We start from the raw sequence: 16638 nt of genomic DNA on the forward strand, positions 1-16638 counted from the left end.
AGCTCCCTGCTAAATGAGCTTGGAAAGTAGCAAAGATGGTCCAAGTGTTTGGGGGCCTGCAACCAACAAGAGACCCAAATGGGGGCCAGTGCTGTGGCATAGCGGGTAAAGCCGCTGCCTGCAATGCCAGCATCCCATATGGGTGCTGGTTAGAGTCCCCTGTGTTCCACTTCCGATCCAGCTCTCTGCTATAGCCTGGGAAACCAGCAGAAGATGGGCCAAATGTTTGAGCCCCTGTAACCATGTGGGAGACCCGGAAGAAGCTCCTGGCTTCAGATCAGCCCAGCTCCGGCCGTTATGGCCATCTGAGGGGCGAACCAGCAGATGGAAGATCTCTCTCTCTCTCTCTCTCTCTGCCTCTTCCTCTCTGTAACTCTGCCTTTCAAATAAATAAATAAATCTTTTTAAAAATACACAGCACGTTACAAATAAAGCAGGGAAAGGGGGCACGTGGAGGGGCTCACTGAGAATCGATCTCCATTCTGAGGAACAGGGAGCGCCCGAGGGTGGGCTGCTAAAGCTGTCCTGGCACCGGAGCTGGGGTGTGGTCCTCCAGGAGGCACTGGCCTAGCACAAGGAAGCGGGCAAGACCTGCAGGAGGGGAGACCACACACCAGGCAGCCCACAGCTCCCTGAACCTTAGAAACAGAACAGCAGTGGATCGACTCACAGGCTGCAGGGCTCCAGAGACCAAAGAAAACAGCCTAGAAAATAACTCACTGCTGGCAGGCAGCCGCAAAGGACACAGAGGACGCCTGGAATGTGCAGGTTAAATGGCAGCAGAAGTCATCTCCTTCTGGAACCCAAGCAGCAAACCTGAAAGTCTTCTTGTCACCAGACCCTCCAGGACTCACAGGGTCAAGTATCAGATCCAGAGGTGCCCCTCCCCAGAGCCTGGCGGCCTCAAGGCGGCCTTGTCACCAGGACCCTCCAGGACTCACAGGGTCAAGTATCAGATCCAGAGGTTCCCTTCCTCAAGGCGGCCTTGTCACCAGGACCCTCCAGGACTCACAGGGTCAAGTATCAGATCCAGAGGTGCCCCTCCCCAGAGCCTGGCGGCCTCAAGGCGGCCTTGTCACCAGGACCCTCCAGGACTCACAGGGTCAAGTATCAGATCCAGAGGTGCCCCTCCCCAGAGCCTGGCGGCCTCAAGGCGGCCTTGTCACCAGGACCCTCCAGGACTCACAGGGTCAAGTATCAGATCCAGAGGTGCCCCTCCCCAGAGCCTGGCGGCCTCAAGGCGGCCTTGTCACCAGGACCCTCCAGGACTCACAGGGTCAAGTATCAGATCCAGAGGTGCCCTCCCCAGAGCCTGGCGGCCTCAAGGCGGCCTTGTCACCAGGACCCTCCAGGACTCACAGGGTCAAGTATCAGATCCAGAGGTGCCCTCCCCAGAGCCTGGCGGCCTCAAGGCGGCCTTGTCACCAGGACCCTCCAGGACTCACAGGGTCAAGTATCAGATCCAGAGGTGCCCCTTCCCCAGAGCCTGGCGGCCTCAAGGCGGCCTTGAAGGGCCGAGGCGTGGAACTAGGAAGAGCAGGGAGAGCCAGGTTTACGCATCTGGGAAAGAACTTCATGGGCGTTAACTGCACATGGAATTTTCTAGACCTTAACACATGAAAAGCCTACCAGCTTTTTAGGAAGTTATTGCCAGAAAAAAACCCTGAGCCCAGACGGAAAAGGTCAAAACACATCCTTTGGGTTCCCAGCTGTAACAGTGTTGTATCTGGACCAGGACAGCAGATGTCCTACTAGGAAGGCAAGGAAGGCCTGGAGGAACGACCCACGGGGCGGGGAGGCCTGGAGGAACGTCCCACGGGGCGGGGAGGCCTGGAGGAACGTCCCACAGGGCGGGGCACAGGCCCAAAGATGGTGGAGGAGGGGGCACCCCAAAAGCACACACAGACTTATTTCTTTCACTGCCAATTGGCCCAGAGCCCACAGGCAAGCAGCTCTCTGGGCTGGCAGCCACTCACCGCCGGCTGGTCCGGGCCACCCAGCCTCTCTTCCTTCTCCACGGTCCTCCGGCAGTCTGGGCACACCCACAGCGGCAGGTGCAGCACACTGTTGCCCTTGGGAGCCATGGAAAGAGCCAGTTTGTTCGCAGTCTTAATCCCACTCTCTAAGAATGAAGAGTCTTTGCGTTCACTTCTGCACAGAAGACAATAATCCCCAGCAGGATAGGGTGGCGTCCTATGATTCATGCCAAAACTAAAAGGAGTCTGGAATAGAGAAAAAAAATCCATTTTCAAAACCTGATCCACAAAGCCAAGACGCTTAAAATATATATGCATTTCTAGTTAAAAGGCACACGTATATTTATACAGAGAGACATAAAATAGGAAACTGATTAAATAAAACCTAGTATTCCAGAAACTTGTAATACTTCAAATAAAATAGTCATGCTGTAGGAGCAGGCTTGGTGACACTTGGGACAACTGCATCCCATACTAGAGTGTTGGCTTAGGTCCAGCTACTTTGCTTCCCATACAGCTTCCTGCTACCACCACCCACATGGGAGACCCAAATGGAGTTCCAGGCTCCCGGCTTTCAGCGTGGCCCAGTCTGGGCTATTGTGGGCGTTTGATGACTAAACCAGTAGCCAGAAGATAACATCTGCCTCTCTCACTCTGCCTTTAAATTCGATGAAAACAGGCATTTAAAAAAATCTTTAAAATCACCCGTCTCTGTGGTGGGCAACCCAAGATTCAAGACAAATAGTAGGGAGCCTGGTGGCAGCCACGCACCCAAGAGCCGGTCTCCCTCCCAGGCTCAGCAATCCTAACGAGGGAGGCTGGCACTGCGGCACACAGGATTAAGCCGTCACCTGTGACGTGGGCGTCCCTTATCAGAGTGTAGGCTGGAGTCTTGTATACTCCACTTCTGACTAGCTTCCTGAAGCTAACCTCCTGGGAAGGCAGAGCATGATGGTTCAAGTGCTTGGACCCCTGGCAGCCACGCGTGAGACCAGGATAGAGTTCCAGACTGCTGGCTTCAGTCTGGTCCAGACACTGAGGGGAGTGAACCAGTGGATGGAAGTATCTCCACCCCCTGGGCTGCCCCAACCTCTCTCCCCTTCTCCCTTCCCTCTGTCGTTCTTTCAAATAAATAAATAAATCTTAAAATACTAATGTTGACTTCATCTCCAACTCCTTCATTTCAATGGCTGCTTTTTCAAACAGCTCCTGAACTGTGGAGTTGTGGGGTTGGGGGTGAGGGTAGAAACGGCAGCAGAAGCTCAGAGGTAGGGCATACAGGAGGAATTATTACCTCTGACTCTTTCCCAGAGATCATCAACTGTCCTGTGAGAAATGGAAAGGCACAGACACGTAAGCCAGCGAGCAGGCACTCCCCTAGCCAGGGGTGGGCGCTGAGCATGACCCCAGGGTGGGCCCTGCGCCTTCTGAGGGCCTGTCCCCAAGGCCCGAGAGCGAGGCCCTGAGTTCACTGGCCGCAGGAGCCCCGCGAGCTTCCAGGGGCGGCGCTGCCCTGCCCACGCTCCCGCCTGAGCACACCGCAGGGTCCTGGCAGCAGACACGCCCTCGTCCTCCAGCCCTCTCACCGGCCGGAAGGAGCAGTGAGAGCGGTCTGGTTTCCCCAGCGTCTCCGGCTTCCTGCAGAGGCTCCTCAGACGCTCAGTCAGCCCCAGCCAGCAGCCCCAGCTCCCCCTGCAGTCTTGGATGTTCAGCCAGAATCTGACAGGACCGGCCACGTGGGAGCTCTCTCTGCAGGTGTTTAAACAATGGCCACAACGAAGATCCCCAACACCCCTGACCGAGACTCCAGTGCGTCTCAGTGCTGCCCTCCAAGCCTGCTCCTATCCACAGACAGCTGATGGACTGTGTCTGTCACTACAAATCACTCTGTAACTTCTAAAGCTGTATATCAATGACACCACACAATACAGTCTCTCTTATCTGGCTTCTCGCACAGTTACTCTGAGATGATTCCACCCACGAATCAGGAGCTGAGTACCACCCACTGTGTGGGTAGGCCACACTCCCCACTGATGCACATTCGGGCTCTTTGTGGGCTTTGGCTGTTACCAATGGCTGGTATGAACCTTTCTGTACAACCTTGGTGTAGGTACACACTTTTCTCTGCTATAAACATCAAGGAATAGAATAGCTGGTTCTTAGGGCAGGAATCCGTCTAACCTTAAGGAATTGCCAAATTTCTCCCAGAGAGCAGTGTCAGAGTTGTGACTAAGCCACATTCCATGGGTGCAGTGTTGTCGCTGTAGCCACTGCGGGCACACTGCTATCCCTCTGTGTCCTCCCTAGTGACCAAAGATGTGAGATGTCTTTTCAAGTGTTTATGCCCATTCTTATCTCCTCTGTGGTACAGTATCTCATCAACATTTGGCCTGGCTCAAGAATTATCATCTTTACTACTAAAAAGAATGAGCTCTGGGCTTCATGATTTCTATATTTTAAATTTTCTCCACTGCTTTTTGCTTTTATGGTATTATTTCCTTTCTTTGAGTTACTTTAGGTATAACTGGTTAAAATTGGCCTTTTTTTTTTTTTTTAAAGATTTATTTATTTGAAAGGCAGAGCAACAAACAAGGAGAGACAAAGAAAAAAAGAGATCTTCCAACCACTGGTTTACTTCCCAAGAGCCAGGGCTGAGCCAAACCAAAGCCAGGAACTCCATCCTGAACTCCCATGTGGCTGGCACGGATCCAAGGACTTGGGCCATCACTGCTGGCCTCCCAGGCCATCAGCAGGGAGCTGCATCAGAAGCAGAGGAGCCGGGGTCTGCACTGGCACGCTTACATGGGATCTGGTCTGGCAGCTGTGCTACAGCTCTAGCCCCAGTCTCCACTTTAAGGCAGAAATCCAGGTTGCTGAGCCCTTACCCTTGTGTAACTTACATGGTTAATGCCATCAACGTCCCTGTAAACACTGATCTGGAGCATTTAACAAATTCTGATGTTCCTATCCTCTTGATATTAGGAAATTAAAAAGATCTGTCTAACCTCTTGTTTAAAATTTAAATTTTTAAAAAATTTGTCTGAAAGGGCTGGCGCCATGGCTCACTTGGTTAATCCTCCACTTGTGGCATCGGCATCCCATATGGGCGCCGGATTCTGTCCCAGTTGCTCCTCTTCCAGTCCAGCTCTCTGCTGTGGCCCAGGAGTGCAGTGGAGGATGGCCCAAGTGCTTGGGCCCTGCACCCGCACGGGAGACCAGGGGGAAGCACCTGGCTCCTGGCTTCGGATTGGCGCAGCACGCTGGCCACAGCGCGCCAGCCATAGCAGCCATTTTGGGGGTGAACCAACAGAAAAGGAAGACCTCTCTCTCTCCCTCTCTCTAACTGCCTGTCAAAAAAAAAAATGTCTGAAAGGCAGAAGGGCCAGCACTGTGATATAGCTGGTTAAGTGGCCATCTACAGCACTGGCATTCCTTTTGGGTGCTGGTTCAAGTCCTGGCTGCTCTGCTTCAGGACCAGCTCCCTACTAAAGTACCTGGGAAAGCAGTGGAAGATGGTCCAAGTGCTTGGGCACCTGCACCTACATGGGAGACGCAGAAGAAGCTCCTGGCTCCTGGGTTTGGATTGGCCCAGCTCCAGCCATTGTGGCCATTTAGGGAGTGAACCAGCAGATGGATAATCTCTCTAACTCTGCCTTTCAAATAAACAAATCTTTTTTTTTTTTTTTTTTTTTTTGACAGGCAGAGTGGACAGTGAGAGAGAGACAGAGAGAAAGGTCTTCCTTTTGCCGTTGGTTCACCCTCCAATGGCCGCCGCGGTAGCGCGCTGCGGCCGGCGCACCGCGCTGTTCCGATGGCAGGAGCCAGGTGCTTATCCTGGTCTCCCATGGGGTGCAGAGCCCAAACACTTGGGCCATCCTCCACTGCACTCCCTGGCCACAGCAGAGAGCTGGCCTGGAAGAGGGGCAACCGGGACAGGATCGGTGCCCCGACCGGGACTAGAACCCGGTGTGCCGGCGCCGCAAGGCGGAGGATTAGCCTGTTGAGCCACGGCGCCGGCCTAATAAACAAATCTTTAAAGAAAAAAAGGCATGGGGCCGGCGCTGTGGCCCAGTGGATTAAAGCCCTGGCCTGCAGAGCCAGCATCCCATATGGGTGCCAGTTCTAGTCCAATGCTCCTCTTCCAATCCAGCTCTCTGCTGTGGCCTGGGAGAGCAGCAGAGATGGCCCAAGTCCTTGGCCCCTGCACCCACGTGAAAGACCTGGAAGAAGCTCCTGGCTCCTGGCTTTGGATCGGCACGGCTCCAGCCATTGCGGCCATCTGAGGAGTGAACAAGCACCTCTCTCTCTCTCTCTCTCTCTCTCTGTAACTCTTTCAAGTAAATAAAAATAAATCTTAAAAAAAGAAAAGAAAAGAAAAGAAGAGGGGAGGGGAGGGGAGGGGAGGGGAGGGGAGGGGAGGGGAGGGGAGGGGAGAAGAGAAGAGAAGAGAAGAGAAGAGAAGAGAAGAGAAGAGAAGAGAAGAGAAGAGAAGAGAAGAGAAGAGAAGAGAAGAGAAGAAGAGGCGGGGGGGCAGGCAGGCAGAGAAAAACAGAAATCTCCCACCCACTGGTTCACTCCCCAAATGGAGGCCACAGCCAGGCCACAGCCAGCAGCTCCATCTGTTATCTCTCATGTGGGTAGCAGGGTCTCAAATACTTGGGCCATCTTCCCCTGCTTTGCCAGATGCATTAGTAGGAAGCTGCCCTGGAAGCGGAAATGTGGAAGCCAGGACTCAAACCAGAGAGCGCTCTGAGATGCTGGTATTGCAAGCAGCAGCTTAACCTACCACGCCGTATCACCAACCCATCTTCTCCATTTTTAAGCACTTTTGCTGGTGCAGAATTCTAAATTATGTTGTTTTTTTTTTTCCCCTTTCAGCACTTGGCCTATCACAAAGATGTGACTCTTTTTTATTATCATTATTAAAGATTTATATTATTTATTTGAAAGGCAGTTACAGAAACAGGGAGAGAAAGATCTTTCATGTACTGGTTCACTCCCCCAGGACCCTAGAACTCCATCCGGGTCTCCCACAAGGGTGCAGGGGCCCAAGAACTTGGGCCATATTCCGCTGCTTTCCCAGGAGCATTAGCAGGGAGCTGGATTAGAAGTAGAGCAGCCTTGGAACCGGCGCTGTGGCATAGTAGGTTAAAGCCGCCACCTGCAGTGCTGGCATTCCCATATGGGTGCCAGTTCAAGACTAGCTGCTCCACTTCCGATCCAGCTCTCTGCTATGGCCTGGGAAAGCAGTAGAAGATGGCCCAAGCGCTTGGGCCCCTGCACCCACGTAGGAGACATGGAAGAAGCTCCTGGATCCTGGCTTTGGATCAGCACAGCTCTGGCTGTTTTGGCCACCTGAGGAGTGAACCAGTGGACGGAAGCCCTCTCTCTCTCTCTCTGCCTCTCTTTCTCTCTCTGTGTGTGACTCTGATGTTCAAATAAATAAATACATAAAAAAAGAAAAAAAGGAGTAGAGCAGCCAGAAATTGAATGGGCACTCATAGGAGATGCCAGCAATGCTGGCCCAGAGATGTCATGGGTTCTCTCTCTGGCTCTGTTTCCCAAGAGAAGTTCACATTTGCCTCAGTTTTCTGTATTCATATATAACGTCGCTTTCCTGACTGCCCTTCAGCTCTGTCAGGCCACTGTTTTCAGCAAGGTAATGATGATGGCTGGCACCGCTTTCATCTTATTTTGAGATTACAGACAGAGGCAGAGACAGAGAAAGGCCTTCCATCCGCTGGTTCACTCTCCGAGTGGGCCAATCCGAAGCCAGGAGCTTCTTCCAGGCGGCGGCTTTGCCGGCTAAGCCCCAGCGCCAGCCCCAGCTTTCATGTCTCTTACACTTGAGGCTTATGCGGTTCTCCTGGATGTGTAGCTTCACGTTTTTCACCAAATTTGTAGTTGATAATTTTTTCAGCCATTATTCTTTCAAATTATCCCTCATCCCGGGAAGGAGAATCCAAAGAGTATCTCTACAATGCCAAGCAACAAACGCAAAAACCGAGGAAACAAGAACAACGATGACATTATGACACCCCCAAATGAACAAGACACCCCAAGCCAAGACTATGAAGATGATGAGATGGAAGAAATGCAAGACATGGATTTCAAAAAATTTATGATAAGGACAATCAGAAGTGTTCAAAAACAAATGCTTGAGCTACGGAATTCCTTACTGGACAGGATAGAAAATCTCCTTCAAGAAAATGAAATCTTAAGGAGGAATCAAAATGAAACACAGAAACTAGTAGAACAGGAAACTGTGATAGTGACGAGAAATCATAATGAAAAGAAGAACTCAGCAGATCAAATGAGAAACACACTAGAGAGCCTTAAAAACAGAGTCAGTGAAACAGAAGAGAGAATATCAGACGTAGAAGACAGAGTACAGGAAAGTATACAGTCAAACCAAAGACAAGAAGAGGAAATTAGAAATCTAAAAAATATTGTTGGGAATCTACAGGATACTATTAAAAAACCCAACATTTGGGTTCTAGGAGTTCCTGAAGGCATGGAGAGAGAGAAAGGATTAGAAGGCCTTTTTAGTGAGATACTTGCAGAGAACTTCCCGGGTTTGGAGAAGGACAGAGACATCCTAGTACAGGAAGCTCATAGAACCCCTAGTAAACATGACCAAAAGAGATCCTCACCACGACACATAGTAATGAAACTCACCACAGTGAAACATAAAGATTCTAAAATGTGCAAGAGAGAAACGTCAGATTACTCTCAGAGGATCTCCAATTAGACTCACAGCAGACTTCTCATCAGAAACCCTGCAGGCTAGGAGGGATTGGCGAGATATAGCCCAGGTACTAAGAAAGAAAAACTGCCAGCCCAGAACATTATATCCTGCAAAGCTCTCATTTGTGAATGAAGACCTTTCATAGCAAACAGAAATTGAAAGAATTTGTCGCCACTCGTCCAGCCCTGCAAAAGATACTTAAAGAGGTGTTACACACAGAAACACAGAAATACAGTCATCAATATGAAAGAAGGTAAAGGAAGGAAACTTCACAGCAAAAGATCATAGGAAGCTCAAAGTATATGTCAGAAAATATCTTTGCTGGCCGCCGCCGTGGCTCAATAGGCTAATCCTCCGCCTTGCGGCGCCGGCACACCGGGTTCTAGTCCTGGTCGGGGCGCCGGATTCTGTCCCGGTTGCTCCTCTTCCAGGCCAGCTCCCTGCTGTGGCCCAGGGGTGCAGTGGAGGATGGCCCAAGTGCGTGGGCCCTGCACCCCATGGGAGACCAGGAGAAGCACCTGGCTCCTGCCATCGGATCAGCATGGTGCACTGGCCGCAGCGGCCACTGGCGGATGAACCAACAGCAAAGGAAGACCTTTCTCTCTCTCTCTCTCTCTCTCTCTCTCTCTCTCTCACTATCCACTCTCCCTGTCAAAAAAAAAAACAAAAAACAAAAAAACAAACAAAAAAAGAAAATATCTTTGGCAAATGGCAGGGCAAAGTTACTAAAAACAAAAAGCAATTCAAATCAATTGGCAATTTACAAAAAGAGTTTAAAGACTTTAAAAGCTATTATTAAAATTGCTATATTGGTCTATAATGTTAGGTTTTACATGTGTACATATTGTATGTCCACATGGGAAAATTTTACTAAGAGTTTTACTTTAATTGGCTTATAGATAAGATTATCCATAAATTTAAGCTGCTAAAATTAATCAAAGATACATTTTAATTCGTGTGACCTGAATCTCTGCATCGTATGTTTTATACCTGTTGGTAGAAAGAAACTAAAAACATTTTATATGTTTGTGCTTAAGTTTACTGGTTAAACAAACTACACCAGGTTAGATATTTAAGAGGTGTTTCCAAATACATGATTCTTAAAATTCATAGAAGGCATTGGACCTTCTGGTAAATGTATTCTTAAGTTGTTATCTAATGGTTGAAACTGTTTGCTAAGTATTCATGTGATATTGCTATTGTCAGCAAGTGATCTAGGACTTGCTCCCTCATTTCTCTATTCTAAGCCCAACTTGTTCTTTCATTTCTCTATTCTCTTCAAGGTAGGAAACTAATTCTATTATGAAGGAATCTGTAGGATGCACAATTCAATCTTTAGACCTTATAAAAGAGATGGCTAACATTTTTCTGTAATAACATAGCCAAAATAAGAGCTTAAATTATAATCTCATAGCTAGATTCACTTCGCCATCAGCGAAGTAAACAGTAAGTAGAAAAAACCTCCCTTTCAGACCAAAGGGAAAGGAAGTTTTAAAGTGAGAATATAACTTTCCTCATGGGCATTGTCTACCTTAGAAAAACTACTACAGAACATGCCTGTGACTATAGACTTGTAGTTCAGGCCACCGAAGATTAGAGATGGGACTTGGGCACTCCCTTGACTTGCATCCTCTGGTCTGCTTTAACACAAACCAGGAGGAAAAGAAAGCTCGGCATCAGAAGCAATGGGTGGCAGGCCTATTAATGGCTGATCTGTACAGTGATCTGCCCTCAAGGAGACCCAACAGGCCAGTCCACTGCAGTGGCTTTCAATGTGGTGAGCCCAGGCTTCAGCAGAAGTCAGCTATGAAGAGCCCCGGCAGCTCTGCCAAGAGTTGGATCACTGGAAATGGACCTGCCCTGGAGTCAAAGTTCAGAGACCACCACCACCACCCCCCGCCATTCCTCTCTATGAAATCCTCTCATTACCTGGTTAATGCCACTCTTAGGACCATTGGTTACTATTCTCACCCTGTCTTTTATACTATAGTGTCTAAGTGTTTACAGCAGGTTATAATGGAACAAAGGCCTTCAACAACGAGGCAGTCAACCAAATGCTGCTACAAGGATATACTCGGCTCCCCAACCAGGAGACAATGGCCTGAGACTTCACCCCATGCCAGCAAAGAGTACCTCATCGCCCCGTGTCAGCAGGAAGTATCTCTAAAGACAAATCATCGTCCCTCTACCCCTCCTGGACTTTTGGGGCTAATGTACTCCCATACAACTCCTGCTTTATAAAAAACAAAAGGGGGGAATGTTAGGAAACTGGGGCAGTTTTAGCCAGGTGGCCGCATGGCCCAGCTACCTGAGCCAGGCTCCACCCCCATCCTGACGGGATTCGCTGCCCGCCCTCAGGCAAAGTTCTAAAAGGGCCTGTTCCTGCGCACGTGCTCTCTCGGCTCTTCCCGCCTGCCCTCTGGGTTCTTCTCTCTTGGCCCTTCTCTCCTGCGCTCTCTCGTCTCTCTTCTCTCGTCTCTCTTCTCTCGCCTCTCTGCTCTCTGTTCTCTCCTCTCTCTTAGCTCTTCTCTCTGTTTCTCTCTTATACTCTCTTTCTCTCTCTTTCCCTTCGCCTCCCCTTCACTCCGGTCTGTTGGGTGTTCCCCAATAAACCCTTTCCCTTAAAAAAAAAAAAACAAAAAAAAAGAGGGAGGTGCCTTTCTCTGAAGGGAGGAGAGAACTTCCACTTTGACTATGACCTTGTCTAAATATGATCAGAGTCGGCGAACTCAGAAGGCTTCCATAGCCTTGGCAACTCAAGACGGGAGCCTAGGGTGGTTACTGGCGCCATAAACTAGAGTGTCAATTTGTTGGGTCAACAACAGGAGTCACTGTACACTTGCTCCTCATGTGGGATCTCTGTCCTTAATGTGCTATACATTGTGATTTAATGCTTTAACTAGTACTCAAACAGTATGTTTCACTTTGTGTTTCTGTGTGGGTGCAAACTGTTAAAATCTTTACTTAATATATACTAAACTGATCTTCTGTATATAAAGAGAATTAAAAATGAATCTTGATGTGAATGGAAGGTGAGAGGGAGCGGGAGAGGGGAGGGTTGCGGGTGGGAGGGAAGTTATGGGGGGAGGGAAGCCATTGAATTCCATAAGCTGTATTTTGGAAATTTATATTCATTAAATAAAAATTTAAAAAAAAAAAAGATGTAAGATGCAAAGTTATCAAGTTAGAGGATAATAAAATTCTGGATGGTAACCAAACTCTTTCTTATAAAATTAGGCTCAAAAAGAATCCTGGGGAACTTAGAACACCAAATGCTGACCAAGATGGGACACAAAAAGAAGGCTCACTCCTTGCTGGTGGGAACGCAGACCGGCACAGCGACTCTGGAAGGCAGTTTGGTGGTTCCTTACAAAACTACACACAGTGTCTAAACATTCTTATCGTATGATCCAGCAGTTGTACTATGTGACATTTACCCAAGGCAGTTATAAATTACGTCCGCACAAAACCCTGCGCATGGCTATTTATAGCAGCTTTATTCATAACGCCAAAACCTGCCCGTCAGTAGGTGAACGGTAAATGGTGGTGCATCCACACAGCGGAACAGCAGTCTGGACGAAGAGCTCTCCAGCCGTGAAAAGACACGGGGGAAGCGTAGACGCATGCTACCAAGTCAAAGAGGCAAATCCGGAAGGCCAGCCACTGTCTGATTCCAACCGTGCTGCACTCTGGGACAGACAGAACCATGGCAGCAATAAAAAGACCAGCTGTCGCCAAGGGGTGGGGCGGAGGGTTAGGGCCGTGAAACCACCAGTGGTGTGGTGCCCTAACGGTGGGCACTTGTCCTTGGACATTTGTTCAACCCCATAGAATACATTTTCATAACACCAAGAGTAAGTCCTAATGCAAGCGATGAGCTTTGGGTAATGACTTGCTAATCGTATAGGTTCATCAGTTGTCACAAATGGACCACTTTGATTGATAATGGGGGAGGCTGTGAGTGTGTGGCCACAGAGGGTATATGGAAAAATCTCTGTAAATTCTGCTCAATTTTGCTAAAAACAAAAACAAAAAAAATATCCCTCCTCCCCTCACCTTCCTTTGAGGATATCAATTGCACACGTTTGGCTCCCCAAATTCTCAGTACTGTACTCAGCCTGTGGAAGCCCCCCACAGCCACAGCCTAGACCATCTCTCGGCCGTAGGCTGAGCGATCCCAGGACTCGTCAGTGTGCTTTCCTTCTCTCAGATAGCGCTACCCTGACTGCCTGCTCTCCCATGTTGGGAAACTGTCGTCTGGCGTATTTTACCCTCTGTTCAGCATTTGAGGCTGGAAGAAAAATCCAGTCCGAGTCACTGTCTCTTGCTTAGAGGCAGAAGTCCAATTCCATGGATATTTTAAGAAAGACATGTACCAGGATGCACACTAAGCAAGCGTTACACCCCCAACCATATATATACTGATCTCCAAATGTATACATGTATAAAAATACACACACGTCAATGTGAGGAAATAAGGTGATCTGGAAGTTTTTCCGTAAGAGAATGTATGCTTATTCCAAGACAGCAATATGCTTGAACACACCTCAGAAACGCCACCACCAACAGTCCTACCACCTGTCTTCTCCTTTCGGAGTAAACGTCCTTCCCCCCCTCGGGAAAGCTGTCATTTGTGACCTCCGTGTGCATGTCCATGGGTATGTGCACACGTGTACTTGTAACAGACATTATCTCACACACAGGTCTGAGCGTTCCTGTGAAAAATCCAACTCCCAGAACTTTCCAAGCACTGACACGGTGCCACAAGTATAAAATCCCACAGCTGGGGTCAGGTGTTTGGTATAGCAGTTACGACACTACCTAGGGGGCTGGTGCTATGCTACAGCAGGTTAAAGCCCCAGCCTGCAGGACTGGAATCCCATTATGGGCCTTGGTCCAAGTCCCGGCTGCTCCACTTCCAATCCAGCTCCCTGCTATGGCCTGAGAAAGCAGTAGAACACGGCCCAAAAGCTTGGGCGCCTGCACCCACATGAGAGACCTGGAACGAACTCCTGGCTCCTGAGCTCTGACCATTGCAGCCACTTGGGGAGTGAACAAGTAGATGGAAGATCTCTGTCTCTCCCTCTCTCTATAACTCTGCCTCTCAAATAAATAATTGTCTTTAAAAAATAAATGAAAAATAAAATTCTATTCTTGACCTCAATGTAATGGGTCAGTCAAAAGCAAGCACACCAAAAATACTGCATAAAATTTCCCTCAGGCTGGGACTGGTGCTGTAGCGTAGCAGGTAAGGTACCGCCTCCAGCGCCAGCATCCCACACGGGTGCTGGTTCGAGTCCCAGCTGCTCCATTTCCAATTCAGCTCTCTGCTATGGTCTGGGAGGAAAAGTGGAAGATGGTCCAAGTCCTTGGGCCCCTGCATCCACATGGGAGACCTGGAAGAAGCTCCAGGCTCCTGGCTTCGGATCAGCCTGCTCCAGCTGTTGTGGCTATTTGAAGAGTGAACCAGCAGATGGAACATCTTTCTTTCTCTGCCTCTGCCTCTCTGTAACCCTGCCATTCAGATAAACAAATCTCTATTTTTTAAAGATTTTCATTATTTGAGAGGTAGAGTTACAGAGAAAGGGAGAGACAGAGAGGTCTTCCATCCACAGGTTCATTCCCCAAATGGCCACATCAGCCAGAACTGGGCAGAGAGCTGGATCAGAAAAGGAGCAGCCAGGACTAGAACCGGTGACCATGTGGGGTGCCAGCACTGCAGGCGGAGGTTCAGCCCATTATGCCATAGCACTGGCCTCAATAAATAAATACGTATAAGGCATATATGAAACAAAAATGTATTTCATGTTCAGATTTGAGTCCCACCTTCACAGTATCTCATTACATACACACAAACATTCCAAACCTGAAAAATCCAAATTCCAAAATATTTCTAGTTCCAAGAGTATTAGATAAAGGATATCCAATCTGTAGCACCCATTCTGTTTCCTGCTAGGCTTATATTCTATGCTAGTTTAAAAAGTAGTATTCCCCCAAAAATAAAATTAAACATGAAAAGTTCAAACTTCATGATTACATAGGTAAACACTTACTACACATGAAGAAAACAGCCTTTTGGGGCATAAAAACAGTAACATCAACAGCACAATCCAGATGACCTAGGGCAGTGACGGCTAAAGCCAGGGATCACAGAAAGTGTGCCTGTGTCGGTGCCACCCTCCCTTCCCAGGCCTTGGCTCCCTGCGGTGCCCAGCTTCAGGGCCGTCTGTTTCCCACAGGCACCACCCCTCACACGGAACTGTCACCAGAACACCTCACCTTAGACCACTGCCTAGCAGGATCCCGGCCTCAGGAAAGGGTCAGGCATGACACCCAGCTGAGCTGCTGTCTCTGCGCCACTCACCAGCTGAAAAGCCTCACCGTCCCCACACAGCCAAAGCCTTATCAAAGGTGCGCCCCACCCCTCAACCAGCACACGCTGCCACCCAGCTGTACCCACCACAGCCCTGCACGGCAGACTGTCTTACATTTATTACACCACGTCATCTTTTCTTTAGACACCGCACAGCTCTAAAGGCCCCGGACGCACACAGCATGTGCTGCACCCAGCAGAGGTTCACTGAAGGGACTGAAATAACTAGTCCAAGTCACTCGTTCCCACTTTGTTTTGCTTATTCAACCACAATTTTCCTAATTTTTTCCTTTCTCTTCTCCTTCCCTCCTTCTTCCCTTTTCTCTAATTTGGGAGACAGAGAGACAGGGAAAGATCCCATCTGCTGGTTCATGTCCCAAATGCCCACAGTGGCTATGGCTGGACCGGGGCTGGGCCAAGCTAAACCAGGAGCCAGGAATTCAACCCAGGTCTCCCACACAGTGGCAGGGTCCCAATCACTTGAGCCCCCACAGGGTGCACAGTAACAGAAGGCCGGATGCAAACTCATTCTGCTAGAGGGTGCAGCTGGTACCTGCTAGAGCAGATGGCCTCCCGCCCCAGTCTTTCTGATTTCTTACACAATCTTCTATTAGTTACCTGTCCTGAAACCCAGGGATCACTGGGTCGCTAAAATACCTACAATGGGCACATGGGTCTCCCACATGGCAGCATGGGTCCAAGCACTTAGGCCGCCATCTGTTCCCTTCCCAGGTGCATCAGCAGAGAGCTGGGTCAGAAGTGGAACCTCCAGAACTGGAACCAGGGCTCCAACACTGGAGCAGCATCGCAGGTGCCACGATGCTGACCCCTCTCTTCCATGATAGTCCTTCTTCAGCGGGCCTCCAGGCTCCCACACTCTTGGAGGTTTTTCTCAGAACCCATCCCAATGCCCAATGTCGAAGATCACATGAGTCTCTCTGAACGAGGATCTTCACAGAGTCAGTTTCCAGCCTCCTTCCTCACTCTCCTAAGAGTTCGTGCCTCAGGCCTCTGGAGGACTGTTTTATGAAAAGTGTTTTTCTTCCCTCCCTGATAGCCTTCCTCTAGGTCCTAGGCGGCCCCCTGGACCGCAAGGTGGACTCAGAAGCTTGGTTTTCCCAAGAGATACACAAAGGGGGCCCACAAAATGGGTCAGTGGTTCCTATGGTCCACAGAAGGAAATGGGAAGAATTCACTTCATTCTGGAGTCTCTAACTCAAAATTCCTGGATTAGCATAAATTACTTTTATCATTAGAAAAGAAGAAAACTTTGGGAAAATGAGAACTCCGGGAAGCCGAAGGTCAGACCAGCAGCGGATGAGGAGGAGCTCTTGCATTCAGGGCTCTGTCGACAGAGAACATCTTAGTGACGCGGGTCCCCGGCACTCTGCCCTGCACCCTGCACAGACAGCCGGACTGAGGGACACCTACCAGACGCAGAGCCGCAGCTTCACAGAACACGTCCTTTCATCCCCAGAAGACAGAGCCCGACCTGAGGCAGGCGGCACCGAACAGCCAGCAACTGTCTCTCCTCTCCTGCC

General features: G+C 49.4%; 1 protein-coding gene across 3 annotated transcripts in view; it reads right to left on the bottom strand.

Moving 5' to 3' along the window:
* The window catches only part of LOC133774848 (E3 ubiquitin-protein ligase RNF4), a 222394-nt gene that overhangs the window by 109792 nt on the left and 95964 nt on the right, over positions 1-16638 (bottom strand). For all 3 annotated transcript variants that reach the window (XM_062212773.1, XM_062212771.1, XM_062212774.1), the window contains one exon: positions 1977-2222. In XM_062212773.1, coding sequence (XP_062068757.1) covers positions 1977-2222 — 246 coding nt within the window. The remainder of the gene's footprint in view (positions 1-1976; positions 2223-16638) is intronic.

The sequence above is a fragment of the Lepus europaeus genome, chromosome 16 (assembly GCF_033115175.1).
Source record: "Lepus europaeus isolate LE1 chromosome 16, mLepTim1.pri, whole genome shotgun sequence".
NCBI classification, from domain to species: domain Eukaryota; kingdom Metazoa; phylum Chordata; class Mammalia; order Lagomorpha; family Leporidae; genus Lepus; species Lepus europaeus.